At 37.8% G+C, this 16520-nt stretch overlaps 1 protein-coding gene across 4 annotated transcripts in view; it reads right to left on the bottom strand.

Moving 5' to 3' along the window:
* Positions 1-1061: 1061 nt before the first annotated feature.
* Positions 1062-16520, bottom strand: part of fhit (fragile histidine triad diadenosine triphosphatase) — a 251569-nt gene continuing 236110 nt past the window's right edge. For all 4 annotated transcript variants that reach the window (XM_060858129.1, XM_060858131.1, XM_060858132.1 and 1 more), the window contains one exon: positions 1062-1314. In XM_060858129.1, coding sequence (XP_060714112.1) covers positions 1213-1314 — 102 coding nt within the window. In that variant the 3' untranslated portion in view covers positions 1062-1212. The remainder of the gene's footprint in view (positions 1315-16520) is intronic.

The following is a 16520-nucleotide window of genomic DNA, read 5'->3' as shown; positions in this document are numbered from 1 at the left end:
AAAACAGGAGTATATTTGAATAACCGAGCTGTTAAAACATTCAGGTGCAAGTTTACTGATTTATTTTGAGCATTTTTACTGGTCGAATTACGGTTTCTTCAAGAGGCCGACATTTCCATTTCATTCTACTGCAGAATAAAAAGTATTTCTGTCCATTATTTATAAATGGGATATTCTGGTTATCTGTAAGCAGGAAGTCCTGACATCCAGGAAATATCCTGACATCCACTAAACTTTAGTTTAGCATTGACTCTGCATTGGGAGATGCTGCCGATCTTACTTGTGCTTTAATTTTGATGCGAGTATTTATTGTTCCTATAGACGTGCACTCTTTATCATGTTCATTATGTAGGTTATGTCGCTTGGGTAAATTAGTTGACATTTTTTGGACAAGTTACAGATTTTGGTTTACCACCAAGAAGTGAAAAGTGGGATGCATTTGCATCCAAAGTTAGGATTACGACTGCATTTTAGATACAGAGATATCCGACAACTTGGTCAAATTCTGATACTCTTTTAGCAAGTAAGGTTTTAGCCATCTTTTTTTTAAACAATGTCAAATGTTTTAATTTTGATCATTTGTCTTTTTTCCATCCAAATTTCTTTCCCTGACTGCTTTGCATATCAGTTACTTAAGGCTTGGTAGGCTTAATTTTTTTCTATTTTTTCCAAAAGAACTAAATGCAGCCTTTGCTATTCTTTATATGCTATTTAACTACCTTTTTTCTTTTTTTTTTTGCTAGGCGATTACTCAAAGTCTCATTTTGTCATTGATGTTGACGTTAACAGATATCCCTCCCTCACACCTCCTGTTAGTCGTTACGTCACCGTACACTTAACCATATTAAACCAACCATAATGGACAAATGTAAAAAAGAAAAATTACAACTCTTTCTTTTGCTCTCTTTTAGGAATATTGCTATGTGCTTTGCCACATGAATACAGTTTTGTTTCTTTTCTCCTGCAGGAAAATACACACAGCTAATCAGGTACTTTTGTTTTCAGCCAAAGATCCATCGTTAATTAACGCCAAACAATCGAAAAAACTAAACAATGAGCCATTTTTCGTTGCATCCGTATAGTACGGAAACACTTTTATCGAGAATGTTTAACAGCATTTCTAAGTGATACCAATTAGACAGTGTTTATATTACACTTTTATAATACACTTTTTCTTTCTTGTTTTTTTTCTCTTTTTTTAACCAAAATAAACTAACTGAAGAGACCTCTCAGCTCCGTTGCTTCTTTCTCCATCTCTTCCTCCGATCTCCATTTGGACGCAACGTCTTCGCTTTCACGGTCATGTTTCTGCAGCTAAAGACAAATCAAATAAAAAAGAGTGTTAAATAAATAAATATAAATGCAATGTACTAGCAGAAGAGAAATTTCCATTACTGGCCTCCAGACATATATGCAAATACCAGAATGTGGTGGAACATTAAATAGGGCAGAATGCTAGAGAAAACATTAACAAGTATGTGCTGTTATTATTAATCTGTATGTGGTTGTGGGTCCCTCCTGAATGCTAGTCGAAGAAAATGCCTAAGACCTTGAAGGCAGCTTATCATTTATGTTGCTTCCGTAGGCTACATAGATATTTCCAGAATAAATCCATACCATGAATCTACTCTTTCTATATGTATATTTATATATGAGTGCTTTATTTAGTGCTCTATGAGTGCTTTATTTATGTATTCAAACATTTCTTATATTATTTTATTGTAGAAGAGCATAAAACATACCTCCAGGGTTTAAAAGATTTGTTTCCCATGTACCGCAATAGAAATCAAGGAAATCTCTTTTTATTTGCAGATATATGGAATAGTTGTACATGAAGTACGTATCCATAAAATAATATGCTTATAAAGCAGATAAAGCAGATCACCATATAAACAAAACATATGTGAGAATCTACAGGATTTTATGGTTTTCCATATTTCTATATTTGCAATTAATTGAGCAAGTAAACTTTTCCAGTGTCTAGATCTTTAACTACAATTCAAAATATTCACTTTTTTTGGGTGGTGAGGGGGGGTGTAAACTTTTGAATAGGGTGATTTTAAATAAATAAAGTTATTATTTTGTATTAAATGTTAAATTCACTTAGTCTAATGTCTCCCTAGTCATATTTACTTCGCTAGAGCTTATGTCACAGAAATGTGCTTAAATTGTTCTTTGTTCATCTTGAGAGAAATAGGAGTGAGATGACGGGATGTGGGCGGGGAAAATAAATCAGATCAGAAAATAAAAACAAAGCTTATCCATCACCCTAAAGCAGAGGTGGGAGTAAAGCCCTATTCGGACGAGAATAGTTTTACGTGGGGACGTGGAGTAATGCAATTTTACCTCAGGACGTCTGTAATATAAATTGGGCAATTCGCACGGGACAAGACATCTCAGTAAAACTAGCAGAAGTGGGAGGGGTAACTCGCTTTACGCACCACAGTAACCTCCTTGTCGTCATGTGCGTATGACGTTGATTCCTGTTATCACGTGCGCAAACAGACAACATGGCGCCTCCATGCTTGCAAAACGCGGCAAAAACTACTTTTAAACAGGAAATGACGGAATTTTACCGTACATATTTACAGCGGGTCTATTCGGACGGGATTAGTATTACCTGAGGTAATTTTTCCGGACCTTTTTACAGAAGGTAAAAGTCGCCGTAATCTTTACTGACATTAGCCCTATTCGGACGGGATTAGTTTTACGTGGGGACGTGGGGGTAAAGTAATTATTACCAGAGCTTCTCTGTGATTTTAGTCCCGTCTGAATGTGCCATCTCGGTAATCATTACGGACAATGTCCGTATTATATCATATTATGTCATATCAATGTCATATTACAGATGTCCTGAGGTAAAATTGCATTACTCCACGTCCCCACGTAAAACTAATCCCGTCCGAATAGGGCTTTAGTCACACATGTGCAAGTCACAAGTAAGTCTCAAGTCATGAATGTCAAGTCAAAGTCAAGTCGAGTCTTTTTTAATATTTGTCAAGCAAGTCTCAAGTCTCAAATTCGCGACTTAAGTCTGACTCGAGTCAAGTCATATGACTCGAGTTCCCCATCTCTGCCCTAAAGTCCCACTGAATGATCTGGACTGAGTGGCATTACTTAATAATGAAGTTTGCTCAATGATCAATGCTTGTATTTACACTTGCAATCCAGATCCTGAGGGCTTTATCTTTTCTTCCTCTCTGACTAAAACGTAATGGACTTAAAAGTATGGACTCAAATAGAACAAAGCCATGAATTAACTCAATAAGATTATCTATTATATTTTTTAAAAAAGTATTGGCACCCTAGAAAAGGAAGAAATGGAGGTGGAGTTAGTGTGTATGTGGTAGTTACAGTGGCTGAGCTGCATTATTGGAAGATTTTGTAGATGACGTATTGTTTTCAGTTCTGTGGGGTTTTGCTGGTCTGACGATTTGCTTTAATTATCGTGTTATAACATGTTATAAACTTGTTCATAGTTCAATATATACAAATACATGAAATACAATGTGGTGCATTGAGAGTTTGACAGATTTGTATTCCCTCACTCTTAGTTTGTTCACATCTCAGAGCCTGAAACACACACAGCATGTGTTTAGCCACACTGTTTCCACCCTGACTATCACACAGCATCCAGATGTCACCCCATACGATGCTTCGCACTGATCGGAAAATGACATTGCTGTTGAAGAGCATTTGGGATGGGATTATACTTACTGATTTATTCTTCATGCCAGTAAACTGAAAAAAAAAAAAAAAAAAAGTCGCCCGAGTCTAGATGATGGCACGGACGCTTATCGGTGTCATATTTTGCTGTGAGCGGGACTTGGGGAAGGGCAAGTTCCTGGAAAATACATCTGAAAGTCCAATGGAGCAAAAATAACGCCTTACGTCAGCTCGCAATGCCTCACAAAGGGGCTGTCATAATAACAGTATTAAATTTAGACCTCTTTTACAACAAAGTAGAAAATCAATGCTTCTGACAACGCTAACCACATCCCTTTAAAGCCTCAGCCATCATGCTTCTGAAATCAGCGTTGACATATTTGTTGCAAATTGCTCGAGTAAATGAGACGCCCTGCTATAAATGAAGGCTTGCTATAATTATTTCCATTATTTAAATGATAAACACCAGAGAGTTTTAATGATATATACATAAAACTAGCAGTTAACGCTGGACAAATTGCTCAGTAATGAGCTTTCTCTTACATGTCACATATTCTTCGTCTATTTTTGTCCCTTTTATTTACCAGACCTTAATAAAGCCTATTCATCTGATCCGATTCATTTTAAAACAGAAGCAATTTGCCGGGAAAAAACGAGACGCTCTGAAATACTTTGACATTTAATGAAAATGAGAGTCAATATTGCCTTTTCAGTGAAAACATGTACATTTGTTATCGTAGCGTTTGGTTTCTTAATTAAATTCTGGAGGATTTCCAGTCTGGTTTTGAAAAAAAAAAAATATCTGGTGTATAAAATCTTCAAATAAAAATTAATTGTCGATGCACAAAATTAATGGATTGTTATTTGGGTTGGATTTAAATCCTCTAAAAAAGAGATAATTTATATCCGCGCTGTATCAACACTTTATTATTTATTGTTATTGTCAAAACACGGCTCAGAATCCACAGACTCTAATTCACAGCATGCATTTTAGCCTGCAAACACTTAACACTGACTTACTTCTTCTGCCCTGCACACTACAGTAACCCAAACCCAGTACCACTGATCTCACATCTGAGGAAGATGTTGGAGAGGCTGGTGCTTACATAGCTGGAGTACATACTGTAGAAGTGGACTTTCATCTTTCTACCTGGATACTGGATTACCTCACAACCCGACCACAGAATGTGAGGATGTCTGTAACACTGGCCCTGGTTCTATTGCTCTTCACCATCTACACTGCAGACTTCAGGTTTAGCTCAGCAACTTGTCACCAGCGGAGGTTTTCTGATGACTGATCCAGAACTTTGTTAACTGGTGCCAACGGAGCTGCCTCCAGATAAATGGGGAGCGGAAGACTAAAGAACTGGTGGTGGTGGATTTCTGCAGGCACAAACACACTTCACTATCTCCAGTGAACATTTAGGGAAAGGATATTGAGAAAGTGGACTCTTATAAGTACCTGGGTGTTCAGATGACCTGGGTGTACCTGGGTGTTCAGAGATGCTTCTGCACCAGAGGAGGCCATATGTCATATGTCATAGGTCTGCAGACAGAAATAGACTGGACAAGTTGATAAGGAAGGCCAGCTCAGTCCTGGGGATTCCCATGGACACTCTACAGGAGGTGAGAGAAAGGAGGATGGTAGCTAAGCTATCATCATTGATGAAGATTGATTGACTCTCACCCCCTGTACAAAACAGTTACATCTTTGAGCAGATCCTTCAGTGTTAAAAGCGTTTGTAAGGTCTTTTCTACCTGCTGCTGCTATTAGACTGTATAATCCGAGCTGCTCCCAGTGAACCAGTCACCATAATGCACAGTGTTATTACTGTTTCCTTAACTGTGCAATAACAATAACTTAAATTTTTGTGCAATTTTGTGTCACTGTGCAATAACACCATTTTTTTAAAACTGTGCAATATTACATAGTGTAATTTGCTTGGAAGTGTATCTACCGTATTGTTTGCTTCTTTTCTTTTGTATTTATACTCTGTACTGAATATATTTGTATTATATGTTTCTACTTTATATTTTGCACTTTTTTTTTTCTTTGCTGCTGTAACAGACATTTCTCCACCGTGGGATGAATAAAGGTATATCTTATCTTATCTTATCTTATACAGTGCCCCTGGAGCAGTGAGGGTTAAGGGCCTTGCTCAAGAGCCCAACAGTGGCAGCTTGGCAGTGCTGGGGCTTTAACCGAAATCCTCTGATCAACAACTCAGAGCCTTAACTGCTTAAGACACCATTGCCACTGTAAAACTCTTGGGAGTGTATGTATATATATATATATATATATATATATATATATATATATATATATATATATATATATATATATATATAGCTTCATTTTCAAACTCATGGAAGAAAAAAGAGAGTGGTTGGCTAAGGAATGGCAGTTTATAGATTCTAAGAGATATCTGGAGCTAACATTCCATGTTCCAAGTCAATAAATAGGAAAAACAAACAAAAAAAAAAACAATCAATCAATCAATCACTTGCCATGTTATTGTTAGGGATTTATCTCCCATGTTGAGTGTAGCGTACAGAAGAACTCAGCATGTGTAAAGAGCCTGCAGTGCTACAGCGTGCGCCTCTGCATTGTCGTGCGTTTATGTTTTGATTCACATCTCATCTCCACCCTTGTCCTGTTATTGGTTGTCCTTGTTGTGCTTCCTGATCAGTAATGTTTAGTGCTTAGTCGTTCTTGATCTTGTTCTTGTGTCTGGATTAATCCCTGTCATCGTTGTGTATCCGCATTAACTCCATTCACGTGACGGTTTCAGTGCCAACGCACAATAGTCCTCTATCATGAAGCCTTTCCTGAGTAAACTTCATGCATGTAGACTTTCATACAAGTTAAATTTATTCATTCATTCATTTTCTACCGCTTATCCGAACTACCTCCGGGTCACGGGGAGCCTGTGCCTACCTCAGGCGTCATCGGGCATCAAGGCAGGATATACCCTGGACGGAGTGCCAACCCATCGCAGGGCACACACACACACTCTCCTTCACTCACGCAATCACACACTACGGACAATTTTTCCAGAGATGCCAATCAACCTACCATGCATGTCTTTGGACTGGGGGAGGAAACCGGAGTACCTGGAGGAAACCCCCGAGGCACGGGGAGAATATGCAAACTCCACACACACGAGGCGGGAATCGAACCCCCAACCCTGGAGGTGTGAGGCGAACACAGATAAGCGGAAGAAAATGAATGAATGACTGAATGAATGAATGAATGAATGAATATTAACACATATTAGCATATTAATTGATGGTTTATAAGGAAATCTATTTTACTTGCTCAGATACTGTAATAGAAAAAAAAATGACCGTCTTAACAGATAGTAACAAATATAGTGAGCTGCACGATCACGTTACCTCCACAGACACCACGATTTTATACACATCAATGTGGGCGGCTCGAATATACCGTCTAAATACCGTCTTACGGTTGAGTCGCGCGTATGTCATGCAGAACCACATGTAATGATAGAGTGTGTCAAGAAGGAAGTCGCTGTGTAAAAGGAAAGGTTGTGATGTCATACAGATGGCTGACAGCTTGCTTTGCTAATAGTTCCTCTCTCTATGCAGTGACATCAGGTGCCATAGTCAAGTCCCTAGCTGCCTCCTCTTTGCTTAAACGGTCACTGCACACTGACATTGCTCTGTGTGTGTGTGTTAAAGAGAGAGGGAGAGAAAGAGAGAGATAGTGTGTGTGTGTGTGTGTGTGTGTGTGTGTAAGTCCAAACTCGTAGCGAGGAAGGGGACTTCCCGAACAGATTGCTGCCACCCGTTATCTCCTGTCTCCCGCTAAGACAGAGGCCATCTTGATGGCATGTAAATACATTTCAGCAGCTGGTACAGTAATTACTCGGCAAAAATAATATTCCCCCGACTGTCAAAAAGAAGTGCCTCCGATGATATCTTGTCAAAGCAAGCACGTGTTTCTGTGAATACCTGATGAGGCCCGAGAGGCATCACGATTCCGGTTCAACAGGAGGCTGAAAGAAGATGCGGCGCTCTCACCGGTCCTGCCTGTCAGATGACTGTGATACCTTGTCACATCATGAATATTAAAACTTTATTATATTTTTTTAATAGTTCTCTGGATCTGAACTGAACACAAACCCTGAGCGACGCACTCAATCTCAATCTGATTGGTCCACCAAGTTCATCCGAATCTGTTTGAGGTTTCTAAAAATTTAGATGGAAAAAAAACGACAACATTTGTGAGCCAAAGTTCTGCAGTACCTTGATGAAAAGTCAAGAAGAATCGGCAGACAGGAACTCAACTGATTGCTGTTTATATCCATGGTGAACTGAAAAGCATGTCAAAATGATCCAAGATGCGGAATCGGGAACCAAGAACAGGCCAAAAATGAACACAGGATCATTTACGAGTTGAAAAAGAGTAGCTATGGTGTTTAAAATCCAAAACAAAAACGAATAGTAATTGCTATTGTGTCAGGTTTAGCGAAGTCCCTCATTGATCTCATAATCATATACCTAGACATCTGACCCTGAACAGCTTCTTGTATTAACTTTACTGCCATTTTCATCACGTTAAAAAAAACATTCTCCTTCCTGCTCATTACCCTACAATATACCGTACTAGCGCATTGAGGTGATTCCTCCAAAAACAGATCAGAGACCCGTGGTAATAACACTCAACGAGAACACTAAGAGAAATTGGACTTCATTAACCCAATATAACCCCATCTTCTTTCAAAGTGTCAAAGCCCAGTGGGGGGTCACGACCCCTGCCGAGTCTGATAGGACACGCCGGTATTAACCAGTGACCCATGGGGTGAGCAGCCTTTATGATCCCATTCTGCCCTGTGCTAACTGGCTCTGATATAACAGAAGAGAACAGATTCGGTCTGTTCTGGTCATGGTTATGCTTAGATCTTTGCATATTGAAAAAGATTTATATTAAGAGGGGAGGATTTAGGAAGGACTGGAGGCTTAGTAGTAACCACTGGGTGAATATATAATGAGATTATTATTATTATTATTATTATTATTATTAACCATGTAACTAGCACACAAAATCTGTTATTTGGTTTAATTAAAATTAAATGGCTAAATGAATAATGAATCCTTCACTTTTTTATTTTTCCATTCTTTTTTTTCTTTCTTTGTTTTTAGACTGACAAATGAGGTGAAAAAAGTAACTCCATATTTAAAACAGTCTCCGCACGTCTTAAAGGAGATATCGCTCCTTTAAAAGTGCCACTGCGTATAAATATAGCACTTAGCCGTGGACATTTCATTAAGATTTCATGATTGTTTTTCCTTTTAATCTTCTTCCATTATTTCCCCTTCATTACACTGAGATAAACACTAGCAAAGGACACCGAGGTCTTGATTCACCAAGAATAGCACGAGCTTGAAAAGAATTTATGATAATTCCTCGCCTTGGAATTAAGTAATGCTTCCAAACTGTTAAGTATGATTCTGTGCTTTCATATCATTAGGGATCATTCTGCAAATAAGAACGGACCGAGAAGCCGTATAAGTAAGGAAAACGACGGTAGGTCTTGAAAAAGAGATAGAACGTTGAACTTTTTAGTTAAATTAAATGCCATCAAACAGAATGTGAAAAGCCTCGGACCACTTCACTAATTCATGCCTGTTTCCACATTCTCCTTCTGATGAAAGGCAGAAAGCCCTCATGATTAAACCTTCCTGCTCCATTAACTGAATGATTAAAGCGCCACGGCCCATTTGAAATGCACTCACAGGCCGGTATTATCTCCATTGTGGTTATGTAAGACATTTGGAAGATCTGGGACAGTGCGCCGGCACCCGGGCCTTTGTTTCGTGGTGCTCTATTTTCTGGTTTTTGAGGTCTTGTCAATTTTGGACTGTTTCCTGGGTTTTACTGTACTTGATTGAACAATTTTTTTATGAACCAATTTATTATTATTATTATTCATTCATTCATTCATTCATCTTCTACCGCTTATCCGAACTACCTCGGGTCACGGGGAGCCTGTGCCTATCTCAGGCGTCAGTGGGCATCAAGGCAGCATACACCCTGGACGGAGTGCCAACCCATCACAGGGCACACACACACACTCTCATTCACTCACGCAATCACACACTAGGGACAATTTTTCCAGAGATGCCAATCAACCTACCATGCATGTCTTTGGACCAGGGGAGGAAACCGGAGTACCCGGAGGAAACCCCCGAGGCACACAAGGTGAAGGCGGGAATTGAACCCCGACCCTGGAGGTGTGAGGCGAACGTGCTAACCACTAAGCCACCGTGCCCCCCCATTATTATTATTATTATTATTATTATTATTATTATTATTATTATTGTTGTTGTTGTTGTTATTATTGTTATTATTATTATTATTGTTACTATTGTTATAACAATAATAACAATAATAATAATAATAATAATAATAATAATAATAATAATAATAATTATTATTATTATTATTATTATTATTGATATTGATATTATTATTATTATTTTATTTACATCATTTGCATCTGAATAAACACTTATTAAGAATCTGATATTAATTATGCATTATGACGAAAAAACACCTCCTGGTGAATACAATTCGCTCACACTGGAGACTCCTTCCATTAATGTTCACCAAGTTATCATGACCTTTGTATATTCCTCTATTAAATAACAACAGTCCCTCTGAGCGAGCTGTTACTATAGCGACACCCAATCAAACAATATTCTCTAATTGCTTAAGCCTATATGAATGGAGATAAGCAGCTGGAGGTAATCTTCTAAAGCTGGATCTTCTTAATCTTCTAAAGCTAGACCATATCCAGCCACCTCACAGGTCCATTAAATATCCTCATGTCTATCATTTTCTATTAATACATTGTAATGTGTTGCGTGCCTCCATACAAATATGTGATAGCGAAAGCATGCCGATGTCTCACCGCATGCTAAAAAGCCAGTCCGCGTGTTGGAGTCGGAATTAAACACGAGACTCCATCCGAGTTTGAAGCGCCATCAAGTTTAATAACATTCTCACACATGCAAATCAATGCACCGAATTAGAGAGATGTTTTGCCGCCTTGTCAGAGTATAAGTGCGCTAATTCATGAGGGGTTCCAGAAAAGCACACATTTTAATGACAATTTCAGCACCCTGTTTTTGTGAGGAAAATGAGCTGTCCGGCAGCAGTAAAAAAAAAATTCACTCGTAAATCTAAAAAGAATGCCGATTTCATTTGCACAAATATCTCTTCCTGATTATTAAAGCACAGTATTTTCACTTATTCACAGTGAATTTCTATTTAGGGTGAGTGTTAACACAGCTACATGACATTAACACAAGCCCTTTACTATTCTGTCATAACTTTGTGAAAACAGTAACGTTTCTCTGTCATTACCTGTCATAACTAGGGGTCATAAAACCACCAAAATCAACAGACGTAGCATATGTTCTTATTAAGTGCTTACGAAGGTGTCGTGTAATCCTATTAAGCACGTTACTGTTATTACCGTGTCATAGTCATGTAATAACTTACATACACTGAGCGAATGTCCATGTTACTACCTAAGTCTTATAACACCTTTTTTGTCAACAACAATGCCCTTTGGTTCAGTTGGTCTTTTAATTTCAGTTCATAAATGGTTTCTCTTTCTTATGTAGGTTTATATCAGTTGTTATTAAGATTAGATTAGGAGTCATGCAGCACTATGAAAGATGCCATACAGGATACACTGCATAAAAGTGTCATAATTATCTACTGTCAACAAAATATGTCACTTGACACTTAGGGTAAATTTCTGTATACTGTATGTAGACTTATGTCAGTAGACCGATTTGTAGGCGTCATGTAGCCCTGTGAAACGTACTGTAGTTAAGATATTCAGGAGACACTGCATAGGAGCACCTTGACAACCTCTGATGTCAACAGTACAAATTATACATCACTATACTTTATGAGTTACATCAGATCGACTAGTCTTTATTCTTACACTTTGGATAAGTCTTTAATTACTGTCTATGCAGGCTTATGCCATTTGTCATTACACCTAATGTCATGTATCTTATAAAAAAGAGACAAGCAAGGTTATAACACTTTTATGCACCATCAAGACATACAAAAATTTGATGTCAGTGTCAACTACCAAGTATTAAATACAAAAGACACTGCATAGGAGTGTAATAACAACCTTATGTCAACAAAGGTTGTACATCTTTGTGGCATCAGTCTGCTTTTGTACAGATTGTTACAATCAGCACAGCTATGCTACTAATGTCTTACCTTTTAATTTTCATTGCTGTGGTGAACCTCAAGGCGCACTGAGGCAAAGGCGAGAGCTTTAACCTTCGTCAAAGACCTGACCTTCATTTTCCTTCATCCTTCTTAGTCTCCAACCAACTTCACTTTCCTACCTCCTGAGTCTGATTTGCATCTCAGGCTCAGTCACAAGCTGTCATTTCCTGTTCTCCATAAAGCCACCTATCAAACAGACTGGATTATGCACAGCGACAGACAAGGCTTCCTCTGCTTCAAAAAGCACAACCTGCTTTGGGCATCCTTCTCATTCACTGCCGTGGATGTCATTAGACATTCGGCGGTAATTAAAAGACAATGCGGGTAAAAAGAAAAAAGATTGGCACACGCAGTAAGTGTCCTTGCAAATAAATAGGGATCGTCTGTCACATTGCCTTTGAAATGGAGTCTGTTGTGACAGAACAAAGAGAGTCAGGCGACAAGAACTGGACTTTCTTTTTTTTTCGCAATAAATATCCATTTTCTTGATAGATCACTGATGGCCAAGGACACAGGAAACATTAGCAGTGATTGCAAAGTTTGTATCAAGGAAGATAAAGAACAAAATAAAGACTACTTAGGAAACTAGTCGAGGGAAAAGAAATGATGAATTAGTGTGGTTTTGCTTTTATACTGCTTTATTTTATTTATTTATTTATTTATTTATTTATTTATTTTCCCTCTTCTTCTTCCTTCTGTTTTCTTCTTCTGTGCTCTGTTTGCAGGTGTGTTGGCTGACTGCCAATCAAGGAAAGAGAAAGAGTGTGTGTAGGTGTCTGATTTGTACCTGTATGGACCTACAGGCTGGTGGCAGGTGTTCTCAGTGGACTTGTGGATAATCTAGTGTGTGTCACAACATCCAGCTACTTTCTCGCCCAGCGGAGACTAATTACTCAGCGTGACAACTCGTCTACCACTTGGTGCCCTTCGCTCCGCCCTTTCTCTCTCTTTTTCTGTCTCTCTGTCACAAGGGTGGCAGATGGTTTAAGCTGTAGATGTACTGAGAGGGTTAAAGAGACCGGTTGCTTCGTTGTTTTGCTGCTTTATTTCCTCGCTCTCTGTAGAAATTTAACTAAGACCGAACATAATTCACTGATGCTACTTTGAGTTGCAGCCTATTGCAACATGTTCCTATAGACACGGTCCATGCTGACAGACTGATACATCATTCTTTCTTCCTATGCACTGATTTCTAACCTTAAGCCAGGAAGGTTATCTGTTATAAAGCTTGGGCAATTAACCACTTATTTCCAAAGCTTACTTATTTAAATAGCACAAGAGCCAAGCAAGGACATGTGAGTGGAGGTAAATATAGCGTAGTCCAGGGATTTGGGGGGAATGGACTTGTTCCGAGCAGAACGGATCGATGTTTGATCCAAGGCTAATTCAGTGATGGATGTTTTCTGAAAGATGAATCATGGCTGCTTATATCTCAGATTGCTGCTTCTCTAATCGCATGCATTTATGTAAATGATTTAATTGAAGGTATCTCATCAGACCAAACACTTGATACAGATACATGGCTGCTCCAAAAATGGAAGACTTCATATCAGATTTGTGAACTATTCAGACAGGATAGGGATTGTGCTGTGACTGTTTAAAGTGCAATTTTTTTTTGTGACTGTTTAAAGTGCAATAATTTTCCAAAAATGATGTTTATAAAACATTCACCTGTCTCATTTTAATCCCTGACATCCTCCATTTTAGTGCCACATCCTAGATCTATTTTTGAGATGCAATGCATTCACACAAATCACTTATTTAGAACATACATATACTGTTTAAATTCTAGTTTCATTATGAGGGGAAAAAATACGTTTCTCTGATGTGAAATCTTCCAAGATGGCGGCATCGTCGGCAAGCTGTAACGTCGTAAGGATGTCGCTAATCGGGTGTATGCCCTCGGCTCTCCAGAGGCACGGGCTGGTTAGATTTGAGAGCTTGTTTAAACTACAACACTCATCCCAACATAGTTGTGCCCTTGCCAATCAGCACAGGAATTATCGTGGATTTGTTTCTAATAGACCTCGAATCCCAAGATTGCCACTTGTTATGATGATTAAGGAGGAAAACTAAGCATCACTATCAGGATTGACATTTGGGCTGGGTGTTAATTTAGCAATTATATGCCTGAATAAGCCTTACGACAGAAAAGTGAGATAAACACCAGATGTCCAGACAGATGAGGAACCCTGGGAATGGAGTTCTGAATATCCGTGGAAATGCAGAAGCGATTCAAGCATGTGGACATTTACTCTCTCTCTCTCTCTCTCTCTCTCTCTCTCTCTCTCTCTCTCTCTGTGTGTGTTTAATCAATGCCATAGTTACTAGATTCTTGAAAGAATGAAGGTGTATGAACAGAGACACCATGCTAATCATGCTGAAAAATTCAGCAGCTACTGATGAACAAAAGTCAACAGAAAAATACAAATCCTCAAAGTATACAGTATGTGTGCATGAAATATGATTTACTGTATGATAAATCTCCCAGTATGTATCATTCACAAAAAGAAAATAAGAAAAGCTAAGTGTAACATAACAGTGAACGTCAACATTTAATGTAAATATAAAGGACAAAAAGAAAAAAAAATGGCTTTTTAAAAAAAAAAAAAAAAAAAACATATAATATTAATCACACCTCTACAAAAAACCTAATTAGATAAATAAATAAATATTAAATAAATAAATACAATTTGCCTGTTTCAAATATAGCCACAAATATATCCAATATAGCTACAATATTTTTTTTTTTACAATTTAATGCTTATAGTATGTAATTGTATCTTACTTCTTAACATGTTTTATCTTTATTTTTATATTTAATATCTTAAGCTTGAAATGTTTATTTCCACTAGCCACCTATTATGTGAAATATTATTTTATTTCAATTCGATTAAAAGCGTGCACACCGATGAACTACACGTAACATTCGACATTGAAGCTGCACAGAAATTCTCATTGTTTTTTTTTTTTTCAAAGACACTGTAATACTGACTGACAAACACATGTTGAAATCACTTGTAAAACTAAAACAACATTTCATTTTTAAGAGTTCGTTTTAAGGAGCTAAACTGGACAGAAGTCGTGAAATGCCCAGACTCAGTCCATTATCTTTACGGCATTTAGTAGACGTTCCTTATTCAGGGCAACTTATATTTTTATACAACTGAGCAATTAGTGGTTAAGGGCCTTGCTTAGTGCCCCAGCAGTGGCAACTTCGTGGATCTAGGATTCAAACTCATGACCTTTAGTAGCCCAGCACCCTAACAGCACCTTATCCACTAGACTACCACGTCCAAGAACAAGTCCTGGTCTTGTGATTTCAGAATAAACGCATGTTAAAACACAAAGTCCCACAAGCAGTACAGACGAAGCAGTTACATTTAGCATGTTAGAAATGAGTCTCTTCTGTCTGCAGTACAGCAGCTTGGGCTGTTCAGAAAGGTCAGCTGTCTGAACGTTCAGAATAGTTCGCTCAGTGCCACTCGCATATACTGTACCGGTGCTCATAAATATGAAAAAGACTGACATTTCTAAATTAAACATCACAAGCAAACAACTGACCGCGGCATCGACACCGTGGGTCACAGAGCCACTTGACACACTCTCAGGTTGACTGGCTAACTAAGTGATGTTTAAAACTCACACACAAGTTTAATGTGGTGATGTCTGAGCAGTAAAAAAGTGTCTTGGATATCACGTACAAGAAAATGCGCAGTCTTTGCCTTATACAGATTTCTGGTTTAAAAAATATTCCCAAGAATTTGTGAAATTCTGATCGTTTTACGAAACTTGAACCTGAACAGTAATAGCTGAAAATAATTTTTCTAAGATAATGTAGTGGTCATTTTATTTATACATTTTTTTTTAAATATAAAAAATAGGCCACACAATTCAATCATCTGACAATACAGTATAAAAAAAAAGTGCTGTTTAATTCTTTGGTCATTATTTTCTATCCCGCATTTGTTTTCAATAATTCCACTATAGGTATATGGCCAGCTCTGAATGCTGAACTGAGATATGAGTCTGGATATACTGTAAGAAAATACAGACACATCTTTTTCAACTTCAGAAAGCTTCCTTGTACTTTCTTTTTTGTGTAAATAATTACACAAAGGCTACGTTATTAAGCATTACCTTCCACGTAATATTACTTCATGCGCTCAACTTATAACTATACCCTGACCTGTGAACGTACGATACATAAATTCTGGCCTTGAAATATTAACTCATTGCCTCAATATGAAAGAAACTGAAGGAAGAAAACTGAAGGTTTTATTTTAAAATAGAAGAAAAAACAAGAAAGACTTGAACTAAAAAGATAAAACTAAAAGCAGTAACATGGAACATCTTCAGCAACAAATAAATCAATCATTCACCTGCAGAGTAACTGCAGCAGACATCAAACACAAACTCGACAATACGAAACACACCAGCTAAAAAAAAAAGTCTGGACTTTCAAGGTACAAAAAAAACCTCAGAAATAAAATACCTGCTATAAATAAAAATTCAGATACTGTATGAAGCCGAATTTCCCATATAAGTCATTTTGTAGTACTTGCAT

The sequence above is a fragment of the Tachysurus vachellii genome, chromosome 22 (genome assembly GCF_030014155.1).
Source record: "Tachysurus vachellii isolate PV-2020 chromosome 22, HZAU_Pvac_v1, whole genome shotgun sequence".
NCBI classification, from domain to species: domain Eukaryota; kingdom Metazoa; phylum Chordata; class Actinopteri; order Siluriformes; family Bagridae; genus Tachysurus; species Tachysurus vachellii.
The sequence above is the reverse complement of the archived record's forward strand: the minus strand, read 5'-3'. Positions and strand labels throughout refer to the sequence as shown.